Source organism: Podarcis erhardii (genome assembly GCF_964252035.2).
Source record: "Podarcis erhardii genome assembly, chromosome: 16".
NCBI lineage: Eukaryota > Metazoa > Chordata > Lepidosauria > Squamata > Lacertidae > Podarcis > Podarcis erhardii.
Genome location: NC_138514.1, coordinates 2,168,001 through 2,183,436, shown reverse-complemented (window position 1 = coordinate 2,183,436; position 15,436 = coordinate 2,168,001). Strand labels below are relative to the sequence as shown.

At 41.7% G+C, this 15,436-nt stretch overlaps 1 protein-coding gene across 4 annotated transcripts in view; it reads right to left on the bottom strand.

Moving 5' to 3' along the window:
- PPP3CC (protein phosphatase 3 catalytic subunit gamma) overlaps positions 1-15,436 on the bottom strand; it is a 69,667-nt gene that overhangs the window by 34,424 nt on the left and 19,807 nt on the right. For all 4 annotated transcript variants that reach the window (XM_081843912.1, XM_081843911.1, XM_081843913.1 and 1 more), the window contains exons 2-3: positions 1,363-1,560; positions 939-1,063 (exon numbers count right to left, since the gene is read on the bottom strand). In XM_081843912.1, the coding sequence (XP_081700038.1) occupies positions 939-1,063; positions 1,363-1,560 (323 nt within the window). The remainder of the gene's footprint in view (positions 1-938; positions 1,064-1,362; positions 1,561-15,436) is intronic.

The window sequence follows — 15,436 nt, the reverse complement described above, 5'->3', positions numbered from 1 at the left end:
GATCCTCTGTTGATTAGGACACCCTCATAGTTCCCTGGCTATCACAATTTCCCACCCAGTAGGAGCCAGTCTGAATGCAATTAAGGATCCATTCCTGTACAACCCTTCAGAATGCCAGCTGGTAGTAAGAGCAGAAGTATGATTTCCATCTGAATGATAAGTGAGTTGGTGAAGTGATTGTTTCCTCCTCTGCTCACCCCTCCCTAGCTAATTATCCATTTTTGTAGGATTGTTTTAGCAGACTGGAGTCAACTATGAATTCTGAATATATGTTGTCTGCCTGTGGGACCCCAAAAAAGCACAGAAACATTTAGGCAGTGAAATATCAATAAACTGTGTTTAAGCCCAGATTAACCTGAAGATGCATTAGGGCAACTAGAGCTCATAAAGATGTCCAGGTGAGAACAGAAGAGGTAAACTTTTATTTTGTTTAGCTATCACACATTTTTACACAACTGAAGCAGTCCATAATGGTATTCAGATGTCTACAGCTTATCATTTTTATTGTATTCTGTAGTTGAGACACCTTTTGGTTGAAAATTGGCCTATATATTTTAATACAAATAACATGCAAAGAAAGAAACAAGTTTCAACACAGACTACTTTATTTGCCCTTAGCAAACTGACAGGTCAGTTGCTCTTGTGCATCATAATTTATTTTTATTTGTGGGAAGGGGGAGGAACATGGTAGCATTTGGAATGAGGCTTGGCAGACCTGAACCCATAATGTCCTTCACTGCAATCTAGCCACTTCGCCATCATGATTCCTGACCAACATAAAAATAAATTTGTACTGATTTAAAGATAAGCCTTGTTGCATATTAACTCTCTGTAATTGTACTAGACTGCCTAAACTACCAAAGCGGAAGAAGAAAAGGTTCCATAGGCTCAGCCCAAACTTTAAAGTGTAATCCCCAAAGGCTCAGTTGAATTGTCACCTCTATACTGAAGTAGCCTCTGTCCACGTAGTCTCCCAGGAAGAGGTAGCGTGTGTTATTGGGTGATCCTCCAACTTCAAACAACTTCATCAGGTCAAAGAACTGCCCATGAATGTCACCACACACTAGGGGAGGAAGGACAGCAAAAAGAGGGACAGGATTACATGCTAAGAAGAGAAAGGTCACAGAACCAATAGGGAACATGGTTTTGCTTCAGTCTAAATTGTTGGATTATACTGAGCTCCTGTACTCAAATCTCCAATCTACAAAAACACTTCTTTCCCTTGGAGGTATAGAAAGCTTTCTGATCTTGAGCACACTTCAGTGGAAAGAACATGCAACAGGAAACCTGCTGGCTTTAGCAGCCAGTCATTCCAGATGAGCCTCAGAAAACAACAAGCCACAAAATAAAGCATTCTCTGACCTGTGATTGGAGCCTCTACTTCAATCATGGTCTTCTCATGCCTCAGAATGGAGGCTCCATCATTGATTATCTTCAGCGCTGCATCCTCCTCCAGACGCCCTTCTTTCACCAAGTGGTTTCTTAAGACCTCCAGCCTGGGTTTCCCATCCTCAAAAACTTCCTTCAGGGTTAACCGCTGCGTAGGAGGGAAAGGGACAGCTGGAGAGAGACAGAAACACACAAACATTAAGAAGGGAGTTCCTCCAAAGACCAATAAATCTTATAATCGGATTTCAGCAAAGGTTTCTCTAACCTGGGCAACAAGAGAGAGAATGATCAGATAAGGACCATACTGAAAATTGCTCAGATCTAGATGGAGTTTGAAGAAACCTAACATGCAGTATATTTTGAATACAAGTACGAAATGCATCATGAGGATATTCAAGGCAGGAAAAAATAATGTCAAATGCCAAGCACCAGATACAAATTCCTGTAATCCATCATCAGAGTTTTTAAATATATATTTTTAAGACAGCAGCCCTTGACATAGCTAAACAAATATTTCAAATTCCTAGTGCAAGCATCACATTTCATCACATCAAATACTCATCCTTCTTAAATTACATACTGAATGGATTTACAACGCGCATTTCAAAAGAATTTGCTATGGTGGCTTTACAAACACATGACAAAATGCAGTCAATAGAGATTCAATACCAATAAAAGATTCAGCATATAAAAGTGACAGAGATATGGATCTTTCCCATGTGGGACACACATATGCACCCCAAATAGGGTTTCTATTTCCTATCCAAAACTGAACATCAACCAATTAATTATCCTAAACTGACAGGCTTTGAAGTCCTGGGTAACTCAGCACTAATGCATAGTTTTTATATAATTTTTCTCTCTTGAAGATTACGGACAAGTAATTTCATTGGTTCCCCACTGCTTAATTCAGCCTTGGGACACGATAGTGTCACAGCTATGTTTCAAAGTTAGCCGTGGAAGCAACTTAGCCTCTCCCTTCAGCAATCCTCATCTTTCTCATTCACACATTACATTAAAACTATAAGGTAGGTAAAGATAAAGGGACCCCTGACCATTAGGTCCAGTTGCGGACGACTCTGGGGTTGCGGCGCTCATCTCGCTTTACTGGCCGAGGAAGCTGGCGTACAGCTTCCGGGTCATGGGGCCAGCATGACTAAGCCGCTTCTGCCGAGCCAGAGCAGCGCATGGAAACGCCGTTTACCTTCCCGCCGGAGCAGTACCTATTTATCTACTTGCACTTTGATGCGCTTTCAAACTGCTAGGTGGGCAGGAGCAGGGACCAAGCAATGGGAGCTCACCCCATCGCGGGGATTCAAACTGCCAACCTTCCAGTCGCGCCACCGGCGTCCCTAAAGCTATACAGTAATTAAAATAAACTAGTGTTTAATGTGAACACATAGTGCACAGGTGCACACTGCTGAAATCACAGTCACTTCACTTCTTCACTGCTCTTGCCATGCTGCCAGGAAACAAGCTGACTTATGCAAGAATTCAGGGTTATGGTTGGTTTCTGTCAAAATATGATAGACAATTGGCTTGATATGTATAATCAGCTTTATTTTCGGTTATATAGCTCAGTGGTAGAAAACATGTGCTGCCTGCAGAAGGTTCCAGGTTCAATTCTAGGCATCTCCAGGGCGGCCTGAGAAAAATCCTTTCTGAAGTGCTAGAGCACCTCTGTCAATCATTGTAGACAATACTGAGCTCGAAAGACCAGTGGCCTGACTCTGTATAAAGCATGTAATTCCTTTCACCAGTTTAAGAGAGATAAGCATGAGATAATGACTCTTGTAATTTGTAACAGCAAATATATTCTGTAGTAAACCTGATATGAATTAACTGTACACCTGCTTGCAATTTTATACCTGTTTGCAGAGAAGGAGATAAGTGAAACAAGGTTATTTCCATTGCCTATGCAGAGAGATCAATTGGCTTTCGTCCTCTCTCAACTGTCACCCAATGAGAGCCATACTATCAGGCTTTCTGAACTGTTTCCATCCCAGCTGGTGCCTGAATTTGTGTCTCTCTCTTTCTTCTTTCCCCATCCTCTTTTCCTTCTTTTAGATTATAAGTCTGTGAACAGAGACTGGCTCATCAAATTTGCAGGATGACATCAAACTGGGAGGTGTAGCTAATGCCGCAGAAGACAGAAGCAGAATTCAAAATGACCTTGGAGAACTGGGCACAAGCTAACAAATTCCAATAGGGCAAATGTAAGGTTCTGCACTTAGGCGGGAAGAACCAGATTCACAAATATAGGATAGGGGGACACCTGGCTTACTAGCAGTACATGTGAAAAGGATCTAGGAGTCTTAGTGGACCACAAGCTTAACATAAGTCAACAGTGTGCTACAGCTGCAAAAAAAGCTAACACTATTCTAGGCTGCATCAACAGAAGTCTAGTGTCCAGATCAAAGGAAGTAACAGCACTACTCTATTCTGCCTTGGTCACACCACACCTGGAATACTGTTAACAAGCTGGAACATGCGTAGAGGAGGGCAACCAGCATGATAAAGGGTCTGGAAACTAAGCCTTATGAGGAGTTCTTGAAGGAGCTGGGTATGTTTAGCCTGGAAAAGAGGAGCCTGAGAGAACATATGATAGCCATCTTCAGATATCTTAAGGGCTATCACATGGAAGAGGAAGCAATCTTGTTTTCTCCTGCTTAAACCAATGGCTTCAAGTTACAAGTTACTTGAACCAATGGTTTCAAGTTACAAGAAAAGAGATTCTAACTAAACATTTGAAAAAACTTTCTGACAGTAAGACCTGTTCAGCAGTTGAACAGACTCCCATGAGAGGTGGTGGACTCTCCTTCCTTGGAGGTTTTTAAGCAGAGCTTGGATGGCCATCTGTCATGGATGCTTTAGTTGAGATTCCTGCATTGCAGAGCGTTGGACTAGATGACCCTCGGGATCCCTTCCAACTCTAAGATTATATGATTCTATGTCCTACTACTAATTTAAGCTGCTCTAGTAACCTTTTGGCAAAATAGTGGGACAAAATGCTTTAAACAAGCAAACCCTAAAAGAAATGTATTGGGGATAATAAATTCCTGGCACTAAGAGTTTTCCAGCCCTGGGAACACTATGTAGAATATTGACTAAGGCTACAGGTTTCGCATCAAAACACTGCATGAATGAACATAAGATTGTTCATCAGGATTCTAGCCTTTACTAGAATCCACTAAATCCATAAACCTCCTTTAATACATTGGAGCTTAATTTGCACTTCTCATATTTTCATCTACCAGAAGACACAGGGGAACTAAGTGACAACATAAATCGATATAAGATAAATTTTTACATACACCCACAGGATGACCCAATGTAGCTCTTCAAACATCAACTCAACTGTAATAGTTTAAGAAAGTGAAGAGAAGAAGTTAATGAACATGATGGGACACAGGGATTGTGGGAGGAGCAAGAATCAATGGAGGCAGCATGTGCAAGGGTGTTTCAAAGTAAGGATGTGCAAGCAATCACAGGACAGGATGCAAGGTTAGTGTCTATGGTTGAAAGGTGTTAAGTGGAAGGACAGGTAGGATCAACAAGTGAGACAACAGGATGCCTCTTGAAACTCTTGAACATATTAAGATCTTGAAAGGTGACTTTCAGACTTAAAGAACTTTAAAAGGTAAAGGGCCTCTGACAGTTAAGTCCAGTCGCAGACGACTCTGGGGTTGCAGCGCTCATCTCGCTTTACAGGCCGAGGAAGCTGGTGTTTGTCTATAGACAGTTTTTCCGGGTCATGTGGCCAGCATGACTAAGCTGCTTCTGGTAAAACCAGAGCAGCACACAGAAACACCATTTACCTTCCCGCCGGAAGCACTGGCGTGCTTTCGAACTGCTATGTTGGCAGAAGCTGGGACCCAGCAACAGGAGCTCACCCCGTCGCAGGGATTCAAACCGCCAACCTTCTGACTGGCAAGCCCAAGAGGCTCAGTGGTTTAGACCACAGCACCACCTGCGTCCTTTAAAGAACTTTAGTTACTCCTAATATCTATTCCTGAAGGTACTTGCTTATCTTACATTTTCAGTATTATTATTTCTGAGCATGCTGGTGACACCAAACAGGAGCCAATTTAAATGTTAGTACTGATTCATAGTATAGTCCTGCAAGGCACTGTAGCGCCTCTACAATTTAAAGGTGGCAAAGCCTGCGCAGGACTGGGTCACACGTCTCCCTCTACATTTGGATCGGCAATATGAAGTCACCTTATGGACCAACTAAGTTTGTTCTTGGTATGAGCTTTCGTGTGCATGCACACTTCTTCAGATACCAATTTTACACAAGCCATTTTATTGACAAGAATTCCTGTAGCATTTTTACTAAGGAGAATATTTTACAACTCAGGTGGGAAGGTAAGCACTTCACAGGTATTTACTAGTATTCATAGAGCAATGCTAAGTCCAAAGCACTTCACACATTGTTTCAAAAATTCTTAAAACACTGTAAGACAAGGACAAAGAACCTGTAGGCCCACAGATGTTGTTAGCCTTCAACTCCCATCATGACTATCACCAGCAAATCTTTTCAGTGATGAATTATACCCAAAGTGACTTATAGGGATAAAACTAAAAAAATCAGTTGGTTGCTAGATATGCAAATAGGTCTAATATGATCCCAGACCATCGAGTCATGCTGGCTGGGGCAGACCTCTGAAAGGGCACAGGTTCTCCATCCCTCCTCTAAGTATTATCACCCCTTTTTGAAGGACAGAAGGAGTAAAGAGAAAGCTGAGATATTGCAGTTTATCTAAAGCCACATAAGATTTCATACCTGAAAGAAAGACCCAAAATGGGAACATGCCAGCTTTCACACCAAGGGCCTACCTACATGTGTGGCACACATGTAACAAAAACTTGGCTAAGTCACCCTTCTGATCATGCTTCCCCCACCAGGTTTCAAACATGACGATGTGTTAATATTAGTACAGTGGTACCTTGGTTTTCAAAAGTAATGGGGAACAAATGGGGAAAATACAATAACACTATTTCCTCATCAACCAAGAGCCTTAGGATGTGAATAGCTTAGAGAGTGTGATATTCTTTTACAGGTAAAAAAGTTAAGCAGTCTTTTTCAGCCTTCTGTTCAGATGTACCGTATTTTTCCATCTATAAGATGCCCCCATGTATAAGACACCCCCTATTTTTGAGGACTTAGATTTAAGAAAATGAGGGGGGGGGGAGATGTATTCGTATATAAGACACCCCCTAATTTCTGACATTATTTTAAAGGAAGAAAACCTAGTCTTATACATGCAAAAATATGGTAATCTTGTTCAGGTCACTACAAATTTTAAAAGGAAAAATATGGAGGCATGACTCATGAAATTCTACAGAACATGTAGTTTGAGTCTGAGGGTAGAGCAATCCCAGGGAAAGGGAGTCTGTATTTTGGAGATGCTACTTAGGTTTAGCCAGAAAACTAAGAACAGCAACAGCTAGAAAATGCCTTTATTGTGTGGAACCCACCATGGATGCAAACTCCACACTAACTTACTTGACTAATTGCTCCATTCTCACTCACTATACAAAGGCAAAATCTGCTACATGTTGTGCGTTAGAAGACATGTGCCAAATTCATTTGCTTGTCCCTCATTCTATCCTCTTTATCAGATACATCTACTGTTTTTTCTAGTGCTTTTCTAAAACAGTTCCCTAGACTGTACAAGTGAGGAAACTACAGCTGCTTGCCTGAACAGATGGCTGTTCTCTGCAAGAAAAGTAGCACTGCAAGTCATCACACAGAACAGCTAGTACAAATCAAAAAGGAACTGAATCCTGAGATTTCTTCCTTTTCCAAACATTCCAGCTTTCATTCCACCAATCAACAGTTGAAATAATCTTTTTAAACTTGCTGAAACATAGTAACCCAAACCCCACACCTCAATTTGCACTGAAATGATGACAAAAGTCCCTTGCAGTTTTGGCAGTAGCATAAAGTCTTAGTAGCACACAAAGCCACAATATTGAACAAGTACTTTGATGGCAAGTTTTGGTACAACAGTTTGACAGAGTTAACATTTCCATTACGAGTTAGTATTTATAGAGTACAGTGGTACCTTGGGTTACAAACACTTCAGGTTACAGACTCCAATAACCCAGAAATAGTACCTCGCGTTAAGAACTTTACTTCAGGGTGAGAACAGAAATCGTGTGGTGGCAGTGCGGCGGCCCCATTAGCTAAAGTGCTACTCAGGTTAAGAACTGTTTCAGGTTAAGAACAGACCTCTGGAACAAATTAAGTTGGTAACCAGAGGCACCACTGTATTTATAGAGTGGCGATGATTTTCACTCTCTCATCGGCCACATGAGACCGTTTACTCTTATGCCCATTTTATAGGCAGGGATCTGAGTCAACGCTAAACAATGTATATTGTTAAATATACATAAACAATATATTCTCTTATTTTCATACGCCACCATTTTTTAATATCTACTAAAACAAAACTTTCTAGCCATCTTACTTCTCTGAATACCAGTACAGTCATACCTTGGCTCCCGAACACCTTGGGAATTGAACATTTCAGCTACTGAACAACTGAAAACCAGAAGGGAGTGTTCCGGTTTTCGAACTTTTTTTGGAAGCCAAATGTCCGGTGCAGCTTCCACTATTGTTTCCAGTGAGCCTGCGCAATCAGAAACCAATCAGAAGCCGTGGCTTGGTTTCCGAACATTTCGGAAGTCAAATGGACTTCTGGAACAGATTTCATTCGACTTCCGAGGTACGACTGTAACTGTCACCGATTCATTGTCCTTTGTTTGGAAGCATTATACTTGTAATTGCAGTTGTTGGGGAACAAACAATAAGGGAGGGCTGTTACTCAACTAGTAATTCTCTTGAAGGCATCTGACTAGCTACTTCGGTCAGCCAAACAACTGTAGTTGTGAGGATTGTTCCTTGAAAGCTATGATGGAAAAAGGCTTACGCCACCTCCCTCCATCTTCTGTAGCTTAACAGGTAGGCTGCATGACAACTTCTGTTCCTGTGCAAAAGTTTCATCTAGATAGGCGTGCAGGCAGTGGTGAGGAACAGCAAGCTGTTGCACTGGAACCAATGACATGGGGAAATGTATGGTCTGGCAAAAGATTGCTAGGTAGGAAGTTGAAATCCAGAACTTCCAAGGTGGCTTTTTCAGAAAGACTACCTGTTATCCGTCCAGGCAGAAGCAGAGGGCTCTCTATGCATGGATTAGACCGCAGGATGGGAAAGATAAAAATTTCTCAGGCATTGAGGAATGTTTTGGGGCAAGTTGGTCACATACAAAAGAAACAAGCTGCATATGAACCAAAAGAGAATCATGCTCCTGGCACTTTATTTAATTAATATCCCACTGTTTCTCCCAAGAACTCAAGGTAGCGTACATTTTTCTCCTCCTTTTCATTTAATCCTGGCAACTACCTTGTGAGGTAGGTTAGGCAGAGAGGCAGTGACTGATTCAGGGTCACCCAGTGAGCTTCATGGCTGAGTGAAGGTTTGAACCCAGGTCTCCCAGGTCCTAGTCTGACACTCTCTGTATGCGCCAATCAGATGGACACAGGAGGATTTACAAGACAGGAATTTTAAATCTGCGAGGAACATCAAGTGGGATTTTGCCAGGGGAAACTCCCAAGTCATGCCTCAGATACAGTGTAAAAGTTAAAGGTTTAAACCCAAGCTCAATTTGGCCATGATGGAGGACCTTTTTTGGTCCAAGCACCACATGCCCCTCTGGACAACCACCTGGAAGCCAAATGCCAGGGGTGGGAGTGACAAGAAGCAAAAGCAGGCAGAACCTTTCTGACTATTGCAACTCTGAGGACACATGCTTAGATAAACCAGCTGGATTTCATTCTCTTTATACTGAAAGCGTAGCTTACTTCAAGCTACTAATTTGAGCTGTTACTTGTGAATATTAAATATTGTAATATTTTTAACTCTGTAAATAAAAAAAAAGGAAAAACAGCAACAGGTGAACAGTGCAATTCTTTGCATGTCTACTCAGAATTTCCATGAAGTTCACTATAGGATTACATCCTAAAAGCTATGTGTAACAGGCTGATTGGAAAAAAAGCAACAAAGTGCTTTCTAACAGGCTGTTCTTCAACTGATTCTCAGACAATTGCTTGACAAGGCCTACAGGCTAAAGCAGAACTTGAAACCATGCTAAATTCTTTAGAGCTGCCAGATTGAATGAATGACTTGAACCCAGTCTGACCCTGAACATTTAAGCTGGTCAAATTCAAACCTGTGTTTAATTTGCTGCTGTATTTATAGCTAAAGTCCCCTATCCCAAGAATAAACTTTACCTTCTGAAGCAACCGTTAGTCCATGGTGTCATAAGGCGTTCTACCCACTTCCCAACTCATTAATGGCTTTCCATTTCATCTAGGGCTTTGAAGAATAGCGCTATTAAAACATGCCCATCAGTCCAAGAACTATACATGTATTTGTAATTGTGTAAGTTGGTTTGACTGATAAATGCATTAAATGCATAAATTATGTAAAGATGCAAATCTAGAGCTTCACATGCAGCACTTTATTCCTTTTTCTTGATGTTTCTTTACCTTGTAACTTTTATGTTTCATATGAGGTAAAAGCTGCTTATGGAAATCTAGTGGAATCTAGTGAAAGTTATGTCCATGTTAACTGCTTCCAGAAAAAAATATGTTTGCAACTCCGTTAACATGGAAAAACATGGTAAGATTTTGGGGCGTATTCTGGCCTACAGTCGTCCCCCCCCCCCCTGTTTTCATGGGTGAATCATGGGGAAGCAGAAGACGCTTGTTGTTGTTGGTATCCGTCCATCTTAGGAGACCATGAAGGAGTGCGCCTTTGGGAGTGAAGTCAAACCTTTGGACAGCTACAGCGCCTGCTGTGGTTGTGGAGTGATAAGGGAGAGACATGTTTTGTTGCAGCTGGGACAGATGAAGGAGTCTGCTTTTGCTGTTGCACCATGGCATTTCTTCTCTCTGTGCGCCTCCTAGTGGTCATTTCTCCTCTGGTCCCTGCTGTGGATACACAACCTGACTGTCTGTCTCCAGGCACTACAATCAACTGCAAGGGATTCCCACATGGCAGCAGAAGCACGCGCTGTGTCACACCAAGCCCACTAGTGTGAATGAAATTTAGGGCAACATGGCAATACAGGCAACTCCCCATTTACGCAGGGCTAGCATTCTGAGGCACTGCATGCGTTGGCAGGACGCGTGTAAGCCCATTCCATTCCGCCTCACTCCTTTGCAGTGCTGAAAATGGCGCACACATCAGAAGTCATACGCGTGCCAATCACACGCAAATGGGGAGTTGCCTGTGTATTGATGGAAAATCCATAGTTCCATAATGTAACAGGTAATGCAGTATTAAAAGGAATGTTAGAAACTGGAACAGAGACACTAGCATTATAACCAGGAAAACTAATGCAATAATCCCCTATCATGTACCCTAGATTTCTTCACCTCAGTGTACAACCTATAATCTCAGATACACATTATGGAAGAGACTTGTCATATAAAATGTGCCATGAAGGAATGCAGGGACACTCTGCCTGGCCACAGCTTTTGTTAACCTTAAGTGTAGCTATACAGGTCCATAAGAGTCTGCAGCCATTTAGGGAAACTTGATGGGCTGAAAGTGTGTGTGGGGGGGGAGATTCTTTACCTGATAGCCTAGAGCAGGTTCTTACTTGCCTCAGGTGACTGAGAAAACAGCTATTTCCAAATCTGTTTTTAATCTTCATGGCTGCACTGTGGAAAGTAACTTGACAATGACAGGAACTGCATGCCATTAATTCAGAAAGCATGCTTTTTAAAAGTATTAAGCCAATCTTGCACTTTGAGGCCCTCCAACTGATGGCTTTTGAACCACCTGAAACTGATAAAAGCAAGGCACTTGCCCTCCAGTAGGCTGTAATGCAGCAGTTAAGATCCACCTACAAGCCAGATCCTCCCATCACTCTTTATTTGGGTATAAATAATCCCTGCCAGCAGCAACAACCTTCGTTGAAAGTCTTAATCCCTTGCCAAGTCTTTCTTCTGCCTAGAACATTAAGTGACACTAAGATCCTCCCCAGACCCCTAAAGCCAAGGAATTCTGTACAACAGCTATGTCAAGTATATACTGAAATATAAATTGCTCATGTGCAGCAGATATATTGCATTTCAGTGTAAACTTGACAGTAACCACGTGAAGCAGAAGGCAATTTTTTGGTGAGTAAAATGCATCAGCAGCCCAATCTAGTATTAAGTGGTAAAGTTAATACATACTCACAATTTTTGCAAAATTCAATTAAGAATATGACTAGAATGAAAAATTGGCACACTACTTCAAAATACCAATTACAAATTGGAGGGGAGAAAAAGAAGAAGAAATGTGATCAGTAAATTGGAGTGGAGTTTGAGAAGTGGAAAGCAGGCTACCCTTATCTGGACAGCAAAGATTCAGCCTCTTCACAGAACTCCAAGATCAGTTTCCCGTGCATTTTGATTAGTCCAAGAGTAAGAGCATGAGTCTATAGTCCTCCCTACTCTCCAAAAATGCTGTGAGGCTTATTTTATTGCTGGCCCTTTGATTTTACTGCTGATTTTACTGTTGGTTCTACTGCTTTTCTTATTCATTGGTATGTGTTAAGTTTCAAGGAATTTTATTATTCTAGAATAAGGCAAGGTATCAACAGAATAAACTTAAAAGGATTCTTAGCTAAAGTTTAACCAGAAAGTGTGCACTGAAATACTGTGGGTTATCATATTTAAGTTTTATTTCTGAAGTCCTGAATTCTCTTGTTCAATTTCTCCAGGTTTCCAAATGGGCTTTCTGCTTCTCTAGGAACCTTTCAGTACTGCCAGACACCAATGCTACTTTGTATTTTACCTTCAATTTAGAAGTGCTTCCTACTGTGCCCCAAAGTGCTTCTTTCGGCTTCATCACACTTCAGATGTTCAAAACTGTTTTCTGTTGGGATTGCTTTGGACACAACTTGATAGTTGCTCTCTAGACCAGGAAGTTGCTCTCTAGACCAGCACTGCAGTACGACTACAGTTTGCAGCCTAACAATCCCATTCCCATCTGGTCCTATAAGAGTTCCCACCAACAATTTCCATTACCATCTCATCATGCAGAAATATAGGAAGCACTTGCCTATCATCTGGTTGAGATTAGATGTGCTGTATCCCCATGATACTGTACTCAATTATATCTCCACTGACTCTCACAGCCACCACAGAAGAAGAAAAAAACTTAAGCTATGTATGTAGCCTCCTTCATGGATCACTGCCTTGTCATGGCAAAGGGGCTTGAATAACTCAGAGAAGCTATGAGCTATGCCGTGCAGGGGCACCCAAGACACACAGGTCATAGTGGAGAGTTTTAACTAAATGTGATCCACCTGGAGCAGGAACCGGCAAGTCACTCCAGTATCCCTGCCAAGAAAACTCCATGGACAAAAACAACAGGCATATAAAAGTTATGACACTGGAAGATGAGCCCCTCAGGTCGGAAGGCGTCTAACATGCTACTGAGGAAGAGCAGAGGACAAGTACAAGTAGATTCAGAGCTGATGAAGCGTCTGGGCCAAAGCCAAAAGGTAGCTCAGTTGCGGATGTGCCTGGAAGTGAAAGGAAAGTACAATGCTGTAAGAAAGATACTGCATAGGAAACTGGGATGTAAGAACCATGAACCTTGGTAAATTGGATGTGGTCAAAAATGAGATGGCAAGAATAAATATTGACATCCTGGGCATCAGTGAACTAAAATGGACGGGAATGAGTGAATTCAGTTCGGATGACCATCATATCTACCACTGTGGGCAAGAAACCCGCAAAAGAAATGGAGTGCCCCTTATAGTCAACAAAAGAGTGGCAAAAGCTGTACTGGGATGCAATCTCAAAAAGGACAGAATGATCTCGATACGAACCCAAGGCAGACCTTTTAACATCACAGTAATCCAAGTTTATGCACCAACTACCAGTGCTGAAGAAACTGAAATTGACCAATTCTATGAAGACTTACAACACCTTCTAGAAATGACACCAAAGAAGGATGTTCTTCTCATTATAGGGGATTGGAATGCTAAAGCAGGGAGTCAAGAGATAAAAGAAACAACTGGCAAGTTTGGCTTTGGAGTTCAAAACGAAGCAGGGCAAAGGCTAATAGAGTTCTGTCAAGAGAACAAGCTGGTCATCACACTCTTTTCCAACAATACAAGAGATGACTCTACACATGGACATCACCAGATAGGCAGCATCGAAATCAGACTGATAATTTTCTCTGCAGCCAAAGATGGAGAAGCTCTATAAAGTCCGCAAAAACAAGATCTGGAGCTGACTGTGACTCAGATCATCAGCTTCTTATAGCAAAATTCAAGCTTAAACTGAAGAAAGTAGGGAAAACCACTGGGCCAGTAAGATACAATCTAAGTCAAATCCCTTATGAATACACTGTGGAAGTGAGGAACAGTTTTAAGGATTTAGATTTGGTGGACAGAGTGCCTGAAGAACTATGGATGAAGGCTCATAACATTATACAGGAGGCAGCAACGAAAACCATACACTTAGTATGCCAGCAAGTTTGGAAAACTCAGCAGTGGCCAGAGGATTGGAGAAGATCAGACTACATCCCAATCCCAACGAAGGGAAGTGCCAAAGAATGCTCCAACTACCGCACAATTGCACTCATTTCACACGCTAGCAAGGTTATGCTTAAAATTCTACAAGGCAGGCTCAAGCAGTATGTGGACTGAGAAATCCCAGAAGCGCAAGCTGGATTTCGAAGGGGCAGAGGAACCAGAGACCAAATTGCAAACATGCGCTGGATTATGGAGAAAGCTAGAGAGTTCCAGAAAAACACCTACTTCTCTCTCCACACTTGTGGGAAAGGAAACAAATAATATTCCCCAATAGCTTCCTCATACTCTGGCTTGTCCACCTCTTGAATTTATGAAAGCTTGGTTGTCAGGACATGCCCAAAACACACAAAATGTAAAGCTTCTTTCTCTCATGAAGGGAAGACTCCAAAGGGCCTGAAACACAGTTATTACTTGGTAATAAAAAAAATTCTCTCCATCAGGAAAACCCATTTTGGTGATCTGAAAAACTTCAGCTACAGAAAAGCATATATTCCACAGGGTTAGTTCCTTTGTATGTTGCAGCAAAAACACATACACAAAAAAGAGCCTTGAGGCACCCTAAAGGCCAACAGCATTTTGTGGCAGAAACACAAGTACATATGTTTGAAGAAAGCAGAAAATGCTTAGCAAGGACTGGGGAGACTGGAAGGAAAGAAAAGCCTAGAAAGTGGGAGACAGGTGAGCAGCAAGGTCAGGAAAAAGCAACACAGGAGGGTGTGGCAGGAGACATAGAGGCACTTGAAGCCCCTGCCTGCTGATACTTGCTGTTCTGGCATTAGAAATCCAAGGAGAAGTCATAAAGGAAAAGGGAAACATGAAGGAGTCAGTGTGCTGGTGTGCTTAGAGTATGAGAAGACTGAAGAGGTCTAGGTTAAAATCCCCATTCAGCTATGAAACTCACTGGGTGACCTTGGACCAGAACCGTGTATACAAAATTAAGCTCCTTAGAAGAAAACACAAAATATAAATTTCATTAATCAATACAGAAGATTTTTGTATTTCTTTTGTCTGATTTTCACAAAGGGTCTAAGATTGCACTGTGCTATTCTTTATTTTGTCTCATATTTTTTAATACTCTAAGTAGCTTAAAGAATACCATTCTAACCTTTTGGACAAAGCTTTCTTAGTAAATGGTAAGATTCCGCCCGTGCTGAATATGTTATCAGAAAGCCTTGACTGTGATCTCAAACTGCCACATACCCTGAAGAAACAGCCAAGGAAAACCTGATGTGTAGCTTTTAAATGATCTTTGAGACTGCACAGGTGCCAAGACCTTTTCGCAGTTAAAAATATACTGCTCACGCTAAAACAATCACTCAACAGTCTGCCAACCAGTATCAGTGTCAGATCCGTCATCTTCCTTTCATCAGTATGATCAGATTGGATGTTTGCCCCAGCTAACTTTTCTAACCTTGGTCTTGGTGCGTGCGTGTGTT